Here is a 13,086-nt window from a genome sequence, read left to right on the forward strand (position 1 = left end):
GCTCAGCGCGCGCAGGCTTCGGCATGCAGGCACCTCTCCGCCAGCAGCGGGAGCGTTCCCGCTGCTAGCGGAGAGGTCCGCGAAGCCTGGGCGCGCTGAGCTCAGCGCGCGCAGGCTTCCGCATGCAGGCACCTCTCCGCCAGCAGCGGGAGCGTTCCCGCTGCTAGCGGAGAGGTCCGCGAAGCCTGGGCGCGCTGAGCTCAGCGCGCGCAGGCTTCGGCATGCAGGCACCTCTCCGCCAGCAGCGGGAGCGTTCCCGCTGCTAGCGGAGAGGTCCGCGAAGCCTGGGCGCGCTGAGCTCAGCGCGCGCAGGCTTCGGCATGCAGGCACGTCTCCGCCAGCAGCGGGAGCGCTCCCGCTGCTAGCGGAGAGGTCCGCGAAGCCTGGGCGCGCTGAGCTCAGCGCGCGCAGGCTTCCGCATGCAGGCACCTCTCCGCCAGCAGCGGGAGCGTTCCCGCTGCTAGCGGAGAGGTCCGCGAAGCCTGGGCGCGCTGAGCTCAGCGCGCGCAGGCTTCCGCATGCAGGCTCCTCTCCGCCAGCAGCGGGAGCGTTCCCGCTGCTAGCGGAGAGGTCCGCGAAGCCTGGGCGCGCTGAGCTCAGCGCGCGCAGGCTTCGGCATGCAGGCACGTCTCCGCCAGCAGCGGGAGCGCTCCCGCTGCTAGCGGAGAGGTCCGCAAAGCCTGGGCGCGCTGAGCTCAGCGCGCGCAGGCTTCCGCATGCAGGCACCTCTCCGCCAGCAGCGGGAGCGTTCCCGCTGCTAGCGGAGAGGTCCGCGAAGCCTGGGCGCGCTGAGCTCAGCGCGCGCAGGCTTCGGCATGCAGGCATGTCTCCGCCAGCAGCGGGAGCGCTCCCGCTGCTAGCGGAGAGGTCCGCGAAGCCTGGGCGCGCTGAGCTCAGCGCGCGCAGGCTTCCGCATGCAGGCACCTCTCCGCCAGCAGCGGGAGCGTTCCCGCTGCTAGCGGAGAGGTCCGCGAAGCCTGGGCGCGCTGAGCTCAGCGCGCGCAGGCTTCGGCATGCAGGCACCTCTCCGCCAGCAGCGGGAGCGCTCCTGCTGTTTGCGGAGAGGTCCGCGAAGCCTGCATTCGCCCCATAGGACGCACCCAGATTTCCCCTTCATTTTTGGAGGGGAAAAAGTGCGTCCTATAGGGCGAAAAATACGGTATTTCCTTTAGACAGCACTTCATTCCACAGAAATTCCAAATGCTCTCTGGACACTACGGATAGTAGAACACAGTTCATATTTTAGTTGTCCCAATCTATCACAGCAGGTAGTAGTGTGGTAAGAAGGCCCATTCTAATATCTTGACCATTACTGAGGGCACCCCTAAGCAAAATATTAACATAGTCACACTACTCCACCCCCATGCTGGCCACGGAGCTCCTAGAGCTGGTGGTTCAATCTGGAGCCACAACAGAGTTCCCACCTCCTCTATGAGCTGAGCAAATCAGCCCCACCACTAATACCCCTAGTTGATACTCATCAAATCTTCTGTACCATTCTGCAAATCTTGTCAGGGCTGGGCGAGAAACTAGCAGCTCAAGCCTAATAATAAAGAGCCAGAGAACAAGCCAAGAGTCAAGATCAAAGGGAACACATAAGCACAACAGAACTCGGGTTGTCTTGTTATTTAAGCTAAGAGCCACTGAGACAGGAAGCCCTTGAAAAACTGCACTCATGCAGCTCACCATCTGGAGCAGTGGTCAGCAACTCCTAACAATACAGAACCCAGTGTTCACTGGATTCTGTTTCCATAGATTATTTGTGGCCTGGTGCTTCCTTCATTCCACAGAGCTTCAAGCCTTCATTTCCTTCTCCTCTTGTTCCTAAGCAGCAGAAGCACAAGTTTCCAAGCAGTACTAGGATGGATGGATCCCTGTCATCTCCTGGAGTACAATAACTATCCTAAACAGCCACTTGATGGATGACCAACATTGTGACTACCATTGCCACATGTAGTTACAATAATGACAAAGAATAGCCAATAGCCAGGAACGCCATTACAACTTTAAGAGTCAATTGCTCATCTCTGATGAAGAATGATAACTGTAAATTGTTTAATAAGTAAGGCATAGAACTTACCACACCAGTGGGCTGAAAGTGGAGGGTGGAAGGAAGGAAACCATGAGAAATGGATGCTTAATGTTACATTTCCTGTATCACCAACTGTATCATTGGGAAGCGTTTCATTGGGAATGTTTCAAATATCTTTTAAAATCCGCCCCCCCCCCAATTATTTTATTAGAAAATTTAACAGGAAAAAGGACTCATTGTTTCCTTAAGTGCCACATCCTCTGATAAGGGCCAAAGGAACCCTAACAGCTCAGAGGAGGGATAGGGCAACAATTTTTAAAAAATCTTCAGTGTAGCAATCCTAGATTAATAACATGCTGTTTTGGGGGAAAGAGGCTGTTAATCATCCAGAGCAGCTCCTTAGAGAGGCATCCGATTCTAACTAAAAGCCATTAGAAAATCGGGAACTCACTAGCAGGATTGCCTGATGGTTCACTGCACTAAATCCGTGTTTTTCAATATTCAGATCTCTTCTAGTTTGAACTTCCAACCGTTTGGACCCTGTCATATGTTTAACTATGTCTTCCCAGACTAATAGCTAACTGAATTGTTATAATTTACCCATGGATCTTACGTCAAAACCTTTAAAAAATGTTTTATGGGTAGCTAGCCAACAACTGAAAAGCAGCAATTTCTGCAAACCAGCACTCTCTGAGCTGACAAATTTAATAGTTCAAATCAAGCTACATATTATAGTGCTCTCTCTCTCTCTCTCTCTCTCTCACACACACACACACACACACATTCAGAATCTGAAATCTTAAGAATAACATTTTGCATTCACTGTTTCTACAAACCAGCACAGATGCATATAAGTGCAGAGGAAATAGTCTGCTGAACACTAAGAAAGTGGACACCTCAGTGGTCATGGAATAGGTGGAACTCTGTTCTTTCGCTTTTCCTTACCCTTCTCCAGGGACCTTAGATATGATCTTCAGTTCCTCCACTATTTTAAGCCCTTGCCAAGAATTTCAAAGCCCAAACATTACCATCCCAACACAACCCGTCTGCCCATCTCTGGCAACAACATGAAAATGTTTCCAATATCTTGGCATCGTTTAATCTCTAGGACACTGCATGCCAGTACCATCTTGGAGGTGCTAAAGGAGGGGAAGAACGCTAAAGATAATGAGGACTGCAAGAACCGTAGACAAATGGTCCAAAAATATGCAGTCCATAAACTACGGTAAGTCTCTTATTCAGCACCTATAGGCAGAGCCATCAGCCTGCTTCCTGATCAGGCTTCTGTGAGTGTTCACAGAAATCGGAATAAATTACATAATGTTTTTATTCCAAGTACATGAATTTGTGCTTCCCTTAAATCTGATTCACACACCCCTTCCCATTAAGGAGGGAGCACAGATTATACAAAGCCTTAGCTTTACTAAGCAACTCTGGTGGTGGGATTGATGAATACCACTGTAGAACTGATAAGCTACCCAAGACAGGGGATTTGAGCACAAGGTAACAAAGGCAAACAGAAGGAAATTCTTGACCCCCTTCTCCTGCACTCTCAGAAACGCTTGTGATCATGTGTTCGTAGTGCCTCAGGGTCCCCGGGAAACTGGAGCAGAGGAGATTGCTCCAAGATGCTGATGTAACCAGACATGCATGTTGAGGCGAAAGACAGCAGTGCTGACAGCACCAATCTGGCATATAATAATCAGTGGCAGCTCCCACACGGCTTTCAAAACAGGTTTTCCCTCTCTCCCTCTTCCATAATAGGAAGGCAAGGAAAGAAAGGTGGGACGAAAGGGCAGGAGCCCGGCGGAAGCCTCTCAAAAGTGATTATTTCCTTTGTTGTTCCAAGCATACCACAATGCGAAAATTGCCTGTATGCCACTGTCATTATGACACCAAGCTGTGCTCTTTCTACATTAGGTAGCCAAGATGGTTCCCTGCAGATGTTGTTGGACTACAGCTCCCATCATCCCTAACCACAGTCTGTGCTGGCTGAAATTTGATGGAGTTGTAATCCAACAAAATCAAGAGGGCACCACTTTGGCATCCCTTGTTCTACAGAGTATCAGCAGTCTTGTCATGGTTTTAATTCCACCTGATGTTAACCACCCATGGCATGTACATCTACCTATATTTGCCTTCCATCTTCAGCCTTCTAGCCAATCATAAAGTAATAGACTAAAGCACAACACAAAGTCATTTCCAATCTCCTCTCTATTTGCATTGAAGGACTGAACAGTTGTAAAACCATGGAGGTCTGGAGAGAGAGGCATCCAGTGCCAGTTCCAGGTTTTGCAGGGTCCTTGGGAAAGAGGCCATCATGAAGACTCCTCCCTGAGTGGACCTTTCTCTTCAGCACTACAAGTGTCCTCTTCCCTGGGGATCAATTTGCACCACTACCCAGGAGATGGAAAGGCAAATGGAACCTACTGCTCCTTCCCCTTGATCCTGTCATTCTTCATACATAGAGGACAGGTCAATCGGTACGGTATCAAAGAGGAAATGGAGCAAGACCATAGGACAGTAGTGGACCTCATGCTGGGATGTGGGTTTTGGCAGGTGCCCAATGATGCCAACTTCTGATTCTAACACTGCAGGCAACCCTAGCAGCAACTCACAATTTTGTCACCTGAATGTGAGATGAGACATCTCAAATCTGATACAAAAAGTAAGAGAGAGAGAGCTGCATTATTGCAATATTTGGAAGCAGCTTTTTTAAAAATAAAAATAAAAATCATCAAATGGAAAATAAAAAAAGGAGAGGTAATGCCTGGATTATTACACACAAACAACTTTTTCAAATGAACTTGAAAGAAGTTTATATAACAGAGCATTCCTTCCTCCTCTCCATCTCTCTTGTAAAGGGTTACATCATCTTCTGCAAGTCTTTAAAGCCAATAGCTTAGCTTCCTACAATCTTCATTTTGTGACAGCACAACTGACAGAAAATGTGCAAAACTACAAAGCCCTCATCACTTGAGTATTAAATCATACGTAAGCCAAATATCTCCAAGAAGCTCCACCAGCAATTCCCAGTCTGCAACATTCAGAAAGCTGTCAAAGAATCAAGAACCGATCAATAAATTCCCTTTATATGCCCGCAACAGGTTTTCTCTGCCTTTTCCCAATTGTGTTTGGTTATGGACTAGATAAGCACTGGCCCTGTCAACTCCTAAATGGCCAACTTTCATCCCATTCCCATATAAGAGGAGACTACATAAGGATACCAGACAGCAGACTGCAAAATCTTTGCCACAGATTCCTTTGTATGTCACGGGCATCCACCCCTAACATCAAAGCAATTTTTCCTGCACATTACAGGCTGCATCAGTGCAGTTGAGGGATCTTTCACAGCAATATTTGAAGGCCTGTTTACGGAGAAAGTCTCTGCTAACTTGCTTCACACTAAGATTTGTTTACTAGATCAAGAGGCTCTGGATTAACAAGGGCTCCCCGCCTCCACTTTCAGTATAACTGGCCATGAAAACAATTTCAAAGAAAAACATTTTGAATAGGTAAAACTATGTGGGCTTTACCATTCATAGCAAGTATAGGTTACCCAAAACAGTCGGTGTAATTGCCTTCTTGTGCAAATATACACCAGAGGAGGTTGTCAATACATACATTAGTAACTGTGGAAAGCTGAAATCATGTAAATAAGTGCTCAAAATTCAAACATTGAGATAACAAAGGGAGAGAGAATGGGATTTGCATACCAAGATGTATGCAGCTAAGAAGCATCACCATTTAGGCACATAGATCTCTCTTCTTCATAAACATTGCAAACTTGCCCAGCTAAGTGGTTCATGATAAATAAGGCAAACCTGGAGAGCTTCTTTACCGTTATAGACAATTGTCATTCGGGGTGTGGCATCCAAATCTACAGCAGAGCGTCTGGAGGGATATCCCATTGTAGCAACCACAAAGAGAGCCATCTGATAAAGGGGTACATTCCTTCTCATTCTTCCTGGTTGACAAAGGCTGCTGCCCACTGGGCAACACAGCCCTTTTCTACGAGAAAACCTTGAGATGGTTGGAGAACCTTCCTGCTGAGTTGGTGAGTGTCACTGGAGGCCACAGAGGGATTTCTGAAATGCAAAATAAAAGCTTTTAAAAAACAATAATTGTAATAATCAATTACTTCTTAATAGTGTAAAAGAATTCATAGCTCATAAAATTTATCCCCAAGATTTACCACTAACTCAAGCCTTCTTCATGTGTTGCTCACTTGTAAATGGAAAGTGTGGCAAAAAGGTCTGCAAAGCCCTCAAAATCACATTGCTCCTCCTGCTTCCACAGTCTCTGGTGCTATGCTGAGCATATGGATCTGCCATTTACCAAGCTAGTATATATATTGTGTATGCTTCTTCCTTTAGATGCTATTGTTGTTACATTAAAAAAAAAATAACCTCAACTATCCAAAACGATAAAGACAAACGAAGCATGTAGATGTATCAGAATCTGCTTAACCACAACAGTCTAGGTTCTCTGGTTTTGGTTTTTAAGCATTCCCAGAACTTGGAAGATACAAAATAAGGCTGGTTGCTTTTGCTTGGTTACCCACCATGCCTTAAGTTTGGTTTCTACTGCCCACCATTACTGCATGTTGACTTGTGCCCCAAGCCTCCCACTGAGCTCTATATCCCCTCTTCATCCTTCCACTCCTTTTTAGCTCTACCATTCCCAATCCTGCACCTTTAATATTCGCCACAGAACTCTGTTGTACTCTTTTTTTTTCAGTCTATATTTCAGATTTCCCTTCTGCTTCATTTCAGGCAATCAACCGCCAATTGCCAGCTAATGTGTCGCATATGGGAAATTGTCTTGGGCCTCTGCATAGTCATTCACATCAGAGTCGTGACAAGATCCTTTAAAAGGCAAAGACTGTTTTCCCTTCCCAAGCTTCGAAAGTTGCTCTCATTAAATCCCAGGGCTACTAACAACTGGCTAAACATTCACACAACTGGATTCTCCAGGGATGCGTTCACACTCTGGACATTGCTCTGCTACAGCAGGCGCAGCATTGCTACTTAGGTTAGCAATTCCTTCTGCATCATTAAATACCATGTATTAAACATTCGGGCCGAAATGTTTCGTGGAGAGAACAAGATGCTATTTGTGATTTATTCTCCATCTTCCTACATTTTATGCAAGGCACTAAAACTCCTAAACACAACAAGCAAAGTGCTTAAATGAGGATATTTTGCATTTTTATGCCTTGCAACATCAGTGGTTTAATTCAAACTCACATAAGTAACAGTTGTTTATTTCATCAAAGATCAATTTCAGGGCAAGGCTTGATCTGCAAACTCCTGTTAAAAATTACCATGTAGCTCAATATTCTATACTAGTTACTAATCCTCTTTTAATAATTGGCATTTTTAGTACAGTATTTAGAACTGATATAGCAAAGCTCTTGGCATACATTATCTCAATAAGCATTACAATCACTTTGTAAGGTAGGTTGATATTGTTGTGACGTGGGGTTTGTGATTTCAGCTCTCTTGACATAATCTGCTGGAGACAGTTCTCTAGTAACACTTCTTTATTACAGCAAACAAGACTGAAGACTGAGGAGGGGAAAGCTACATTTATAGGGACAGGGGACTAGCTAGAAAGGATACATTTTGGAGGGAACAATATCAGGCAATCACAGTCCTGCCTTTTGGAGGAAACCAATAAGACAGAGGATCCAATTACAGCAGTTTAAATGAACCAATAGTAGCTGTACCCCCTGAAACCAAAAGGCAGTTACTTTACCCTAATGCAAATATAGACAATAATAATACAGATATAAAATCCTTTGACTCAATACACAACACCCCTCCCCCCCTAGTGAGCACAGCAGACGTAATCTCTCAGGTACTGTGGGGTCCTACAACTTCTACTTGATCTCCTGACAACAGGCGTTGCCGGTTCTGGATTGGGTGTTACCTGTGGTAGAGGGGCTGCTATAGGGGTTTCCTCAGGAACAGATGGAGTCCCAGACATCTCAGGGTTCCCTACCTGTACCTCGTCATCATGAGGACTAGCAGACCCTGGTTCATTTGCTGAAGCCCCTGGTGACTGCACCTCTGGGCCATTTTCACTCTGGTCTTGCAGCTCTGCGTCGTTAGCCAGGGATGAATTATCTGACTCCTCCCTGCTGAGCGCCCGGCGCCTCAGCTGATCTATATGTCTCTTCCAAACTTGCCCATTTTCCAAGGTTACATAATAGGACACAGGTCCACTAGCCCGGGTGACCACACCAGCCACCCACCGCGAACCTCGTGAATAGTTCCTCACCCAGACCAGATCTTCAGGGGCGAGATACCTTGTTGTGTCAGTCTCAGCCTGGGGGGTTGCTCTTGAATTATGGTTTGGCATTTTATCCGGGTGGACATAATCCAGCACCGTTACCAGTCTTCTACCCAAGAGCAGCTCAGCTGGCGACTTGCCCGTCGCAGTACACGGCGTCGCATGCTGCAAAAATAACATTCGCGCGATGCGAGCTGACCAGTTACCCTCCATTAAGCGCGCAATGGATTCTTTGGCTGTTCTTACCATGCGCTCAGCCTGCCCATTGGAGGATGGGTGAAAGGGCGCGGATGTGACCCCTCTTATGAAGTTATCAGCCAAGAATGCCCTGAATTCTTGGGATACAAAAGCTGCCCCATTATCTGATACAATGGTCTCAGGTAACCCGTGGGTTGCAAACAGCTGCCTCAACACCTTGATTACGGCAGCTGATGCCATGCTAGGGACCATCGCCACTTCTAACCATTTGGAATATGCATCGACGACAACCAAAAAGACCTTCCCCTGGAATGGCCCAGCAAAATCTAAGTGCAGCCGGCTCCAGGGAGATCTGGACTGCTCCCACCAGTGAACTGGTGCTCTGGCCACTTCTGGCCGCACCTCTTGGCATGCCTTACATGTTCGTACCCATTGTTCTATGTTCTGGTCCATTCCAGGCCACCACACATAACATCGGGCTAGCGACTTCATCCTGACCATTCCCGGGTGTCCCATGTGAAGCGTCTCAAGCACCCTGTTTCTCAGTGGTGCTGGGATGATCACCCTATCTCCCCACAGGAGACAACCCTTATGCATGGACAACTCGTGCTGCCTTGTCGCATAAGGCCTGAATTTGTCTTCATGCGGACCACCTGGCCACCCCCTCCCCACCCAAGTGAGCACACGGGAGAGAACAGCATCTTTCCTCGTTTTCTCAGCTATATCAGTAGCCGTTACAGGAGCCCCCGGAAGTGTTTCCAGCATCATTATGTGCTCCGCTGGAGCGGGATCCTCATTGCTCCCGCCAGGAAGGGGCAATCGACTCAGCGCATCAGCGTGGCACAACCGTTTCCCCGGCACATGGGTCAAGGTGTACTGGAACCCGTTCAGGAATATAGACCAACGCAACATTCTGGGGGAGAGAATTTGTGGCGTTTGTTTGTTCGGGTTGAACAACCCTAACAGTGGTTTGTGGTCCGTTTCAATGGAGAAATGGCGACCGTACACATAATCATGGAACTTTTTGATTCCTGCCACAATTGCAAGCGCCTCTTTGTCAATTTGAGCATAGTTGCGCTCCGTGGGCGACAACGTACGGGAATAGAAAGAGATGGGCTTTTCCGACCCATCCAGTTCCCTATGACTCAGCACCGCCCCCAGGCCGTATTGAGAGGCATCACATGCCAGGACCAGCGGCTTTGACTCATCATAATGAGCAAGGACGCTCCCGCTACTCAGCATTCTTCGCAAGGAGTCAAAAGCCTTCTGCTGCCCCTGCCCCCATCGCCACACATTCTTTTTCTGCAACAGTCTATGTAATGGTTCAGCTACCGAAGCTTTATGGGGTAAGAACGAATGATAAAAGTTAATAAGTCCCAGGAATGACTGCAACTCCGTCTTGTTCTGTGGTCGTGGTGCCTCGATGATGGCCTTAATCTTAGCATCTGTGGGGTGGATGCCTGATGCATCAATTTTAAACCCCAAGAAATCCACAGCTGGCACCCCAAAACTGCATTTTTCCTTTTTCAGTTGCAACCCCACCTCCTTGAACTTGAGCAACACTGCACGGACACGCGCAACCAGTTCCTGTGGGTCTTTTCCAGCAATCAAAACGTCATCAAAAAATGGCAAGACCCCCGGCAGACCTCTTAACAGGCGTTCCATGAGCCCTTGAAAAATCCCTGGGGCCACACAAACTCCAAATTGTAATCTGTTAACTCTGAACGCCCCTTTATGTGTGACAATAGTCTGTGCTTCCGCTGATTGTGGGGTTACTGGCAGCTGTTGGTAGGCTTGTGCCAGGTCAATTTTGGCAAACACCTTGCCCCCAGCCAGTTTAGCCAACAGATGTGATACGACTGGAATGGGGTATGAGTTTCCCCTGAGTGCCTTATTGATAGTACATTTGTAATCTGCACAGATCCTGACTTCCCCATTTGCTTTAAGGGGCGTGACGATTGGAGTCTCCCACTTAGCAGAGTCCACGGGTGAGAGAACTCCCTGCTTGACCAATTTATCCAGCTCTGCTTCGATCTTGGGTTGCAGTGCAAATGGCACTCGCCTTGGTTTGAGTCGGATTGGGGCCACCCCAGGGTCCAACTCGAAGTCAACTGGGGGCCCTTTATAACAACCCAGTTTTCCATTAAAGAGACCAGCAAACTCTTTGCATAATGCCTCGCTCATCTCAGGGCAGGTTTGGATTGAATTAAGCCCTGATATACTCAGTCCCAGGGCGGGGAACCAGTCAGTGCCCAGGAGACTGGGGCGACTGCCCTTCGCAATCACCAGTTTGAGTACAGCCTGTTTGTCCCGGAACTGAACTCTCACGGCACACATTCCCATAACATGGATGCGGCCCGCTGAGTATGACTGCAAGGTTGCCGGGAAGGGCTCCAGAGGGGGCAACTTACCCCTGGGGAAGAATGTCCTCGCGGTCTGGTCCGACACGATAGTGAATCCAGATCCGGAGTCCACCTCCATGTCGCACTGCTGACCCTCAATCTTCACCTTGACGTGTGCCTTGCCTTGCGCTGGGAACTGCACGACCCTCCCGTTGATCTCCGTTACATAGTGGCAGTCCTTTAGAAAATGGGTTGCTGTGGGCGGTCTGCGATGCTCCAGTCTAGGTGTTCCTGTCGCTCCCAACGCCGCCGATCTACAGACCCTGGCGATGTGACCTGTCTTCCCGCACGTCCGGCACATAGCATCCCGGAAACGACAACTCTTCCGCTCATGGTTTCCGCCACAACCTGGACACCTGCCTCGGTGATCTTTGTGCACTGTGCAGGCCTGACGCACTGACTCGACCCCACGGACTGGGCTCTGGCTCGGAGTAGCCTCTAGCTCGTCCATGGCATGCGCAACTTCTATCTGTGGCTTAGGGGCCTTGCGACTGGCATCAAGCTCCTCTCTTTCATAATTCTCCGTGGCGGTGGCCTCCTTCAAGGCTGAAGCAAGGGTAACCTCTTCTTTAGCCACGATGCGTCTTCTGGCTTTCTTGCTGCTCAGACCACCGATAAACCGATCCAGGAGAGTCTCTTCCAGATTTTGGAAGTCGCAGTGCTGAGCGAGCTTCCGCAGTTCAGCTAGAAATGCAGATACAGACTCCCCAGCACGCTGCTGCCTCTCATGAAACTCCATCCGCCGGGCCATCTTGGTCTCAGTAGGCGCCAAATGGCTTGTTAGGCAGGCAAGAATATCTTTGAGAGATGTCTCACTTAGCTTCGCTGGAGCAAGCAATGCCTTGGCCAGCTTGAAGGTCTCAGGCCCACAGTAGCTCAGGAATGTGGCCCTTCTTTTGCTGGCATCGGTGATCCCTTGAGCCACTGCGAAGAACTCGAAGCGTTCGACGTAGTCTTCCCACGTGTGGGGCTCTGATGGCTGGAAGGGCTCCAATACCCTTGGACTCTCCATTGTCCTGTGGCAGGGTCGTCTTCTCAGCTGGCCAGTGAGTCTTGTTCTTAGCTGCAATCCGGACTCTGAGGCAGGGCTGCGTTTAACCGCTCCTCAGCATTCCGGATCCCACCTTCGTCGCCAGTTGTTGTGACGTGGGGTTTGTGATTTCAGCTCTCTTGACATAATCTGCTGGAGACAGTTCTCTAGTAACACTTCTTTATTACAGCAAACAAGACTGAAGACTGAGGAGGGGAAAGCTACATTTATAGGGACAGGGGACTAGCTAGAAAGGATACATTTTGGAGGGAACAATATCAGGCAATCACAGTCCTGCCTTTTGGAGGAAACCAATAAGACAGAGGATCCAATTACAGCAGTTTAAATGAACCAATAGTAGCTGTACCCCCTGAAACCAAAAGGCAGTTACTTTACCCTAATGCAAATATAGACAATAATAATACAGATATAAAATCCTTTGACTCAATACACAACAGATATTATCCTTTGAGACAGGCTTCAATCCTCTACACGCTTAACCTTGGAGGAGAGGACTGCACTCAGAGAGAGCTTATGGCAAGTTTTGGATTCTCCATCTTAACTATTATGTCATAGCAGCTGTGGAGACTGGAGATCGTTCCATGGCGTGATTCAACTGAGGCTGCAAAAGAATTCTAAAGCTGTGTTGTACAATGGCTAGAGAGTGTTAGGTTTGAATGCAGGGCTCCCAATATGAAATCTCTGCTAGCTGTCAACCTCACTAGTTGGCTTTGGATATGAAACAAGGTTGCTTTGGGTGCAAATAATAGTCCTGAGTTCAGAGGAAAGGCAAGATATAAATATAACAAACACATTTCCACTTGCACTCCTTGTCCAACACATATATTCAATAACACAGCTTCTTCCTCTCAGAAAGAAGTTCAAAAAGTTCAAAAATATAAATTAAAAATTAGCTCCAATCTCAGCATGTACAGTACAATGTACTGGATCGACAGTAGTCACTTCTGCAATAAGCTATAGCCTGATCCCTGCAGGTACTGACTAACTTACCGAGCTTAAGTAGGAAACAGCAAAGATTTGCTAAATTAATGTTCCCAGACCCATGCTGGAAACCCTACCTGCATAGAGGGTGCCTCCCGCCGCCACATTAAGACTGAGCAGATCAT

At 48.0% G+C, this 13,086-nt stretch overlaps 1 protein-coding gene across 4 annotated transcripts in view; it reads right to left on the reverse strand.

The window, feature by feature from the left end:
- The window catches only part of SEMA4G (semaphorin 4G), a 102,371-nt gene that overhangs the window by 47,781 nt on the left and 41,504 nt on the right, over positions 1 to 13,086 (reverse strand). For all 4 annotated transcript variants that reach the window (XM_083441532.1, XM_083441534.1, XM_083441533.1 and 1 more), the window contains one exon: positions 5,874 to 6,120. In XM_083441532.1, the coding sequence (XP_083297658.1) occupies positions 5,874 to 5,994 (121 nt within the window). In that variant the 5' untranslated portion in view covers positions 5,995 to 6,120. The remainder of the gene's footprint in view (positions 1 to 5,873; positions 6,121 to 13,086) is intronic.

This window comes from Podarcis tiliguerta (assembly GCF_965153285.1).
Source record: "Podarcis tiliguerta genome assembly, chromosome: 5".
Taxonomy (NCBI): Eukaryota; Metazoa; Chordata; class Lepidosauria; order Squamata; family Lacertidae; genus Podarcis; species Podarcis tiliguerta.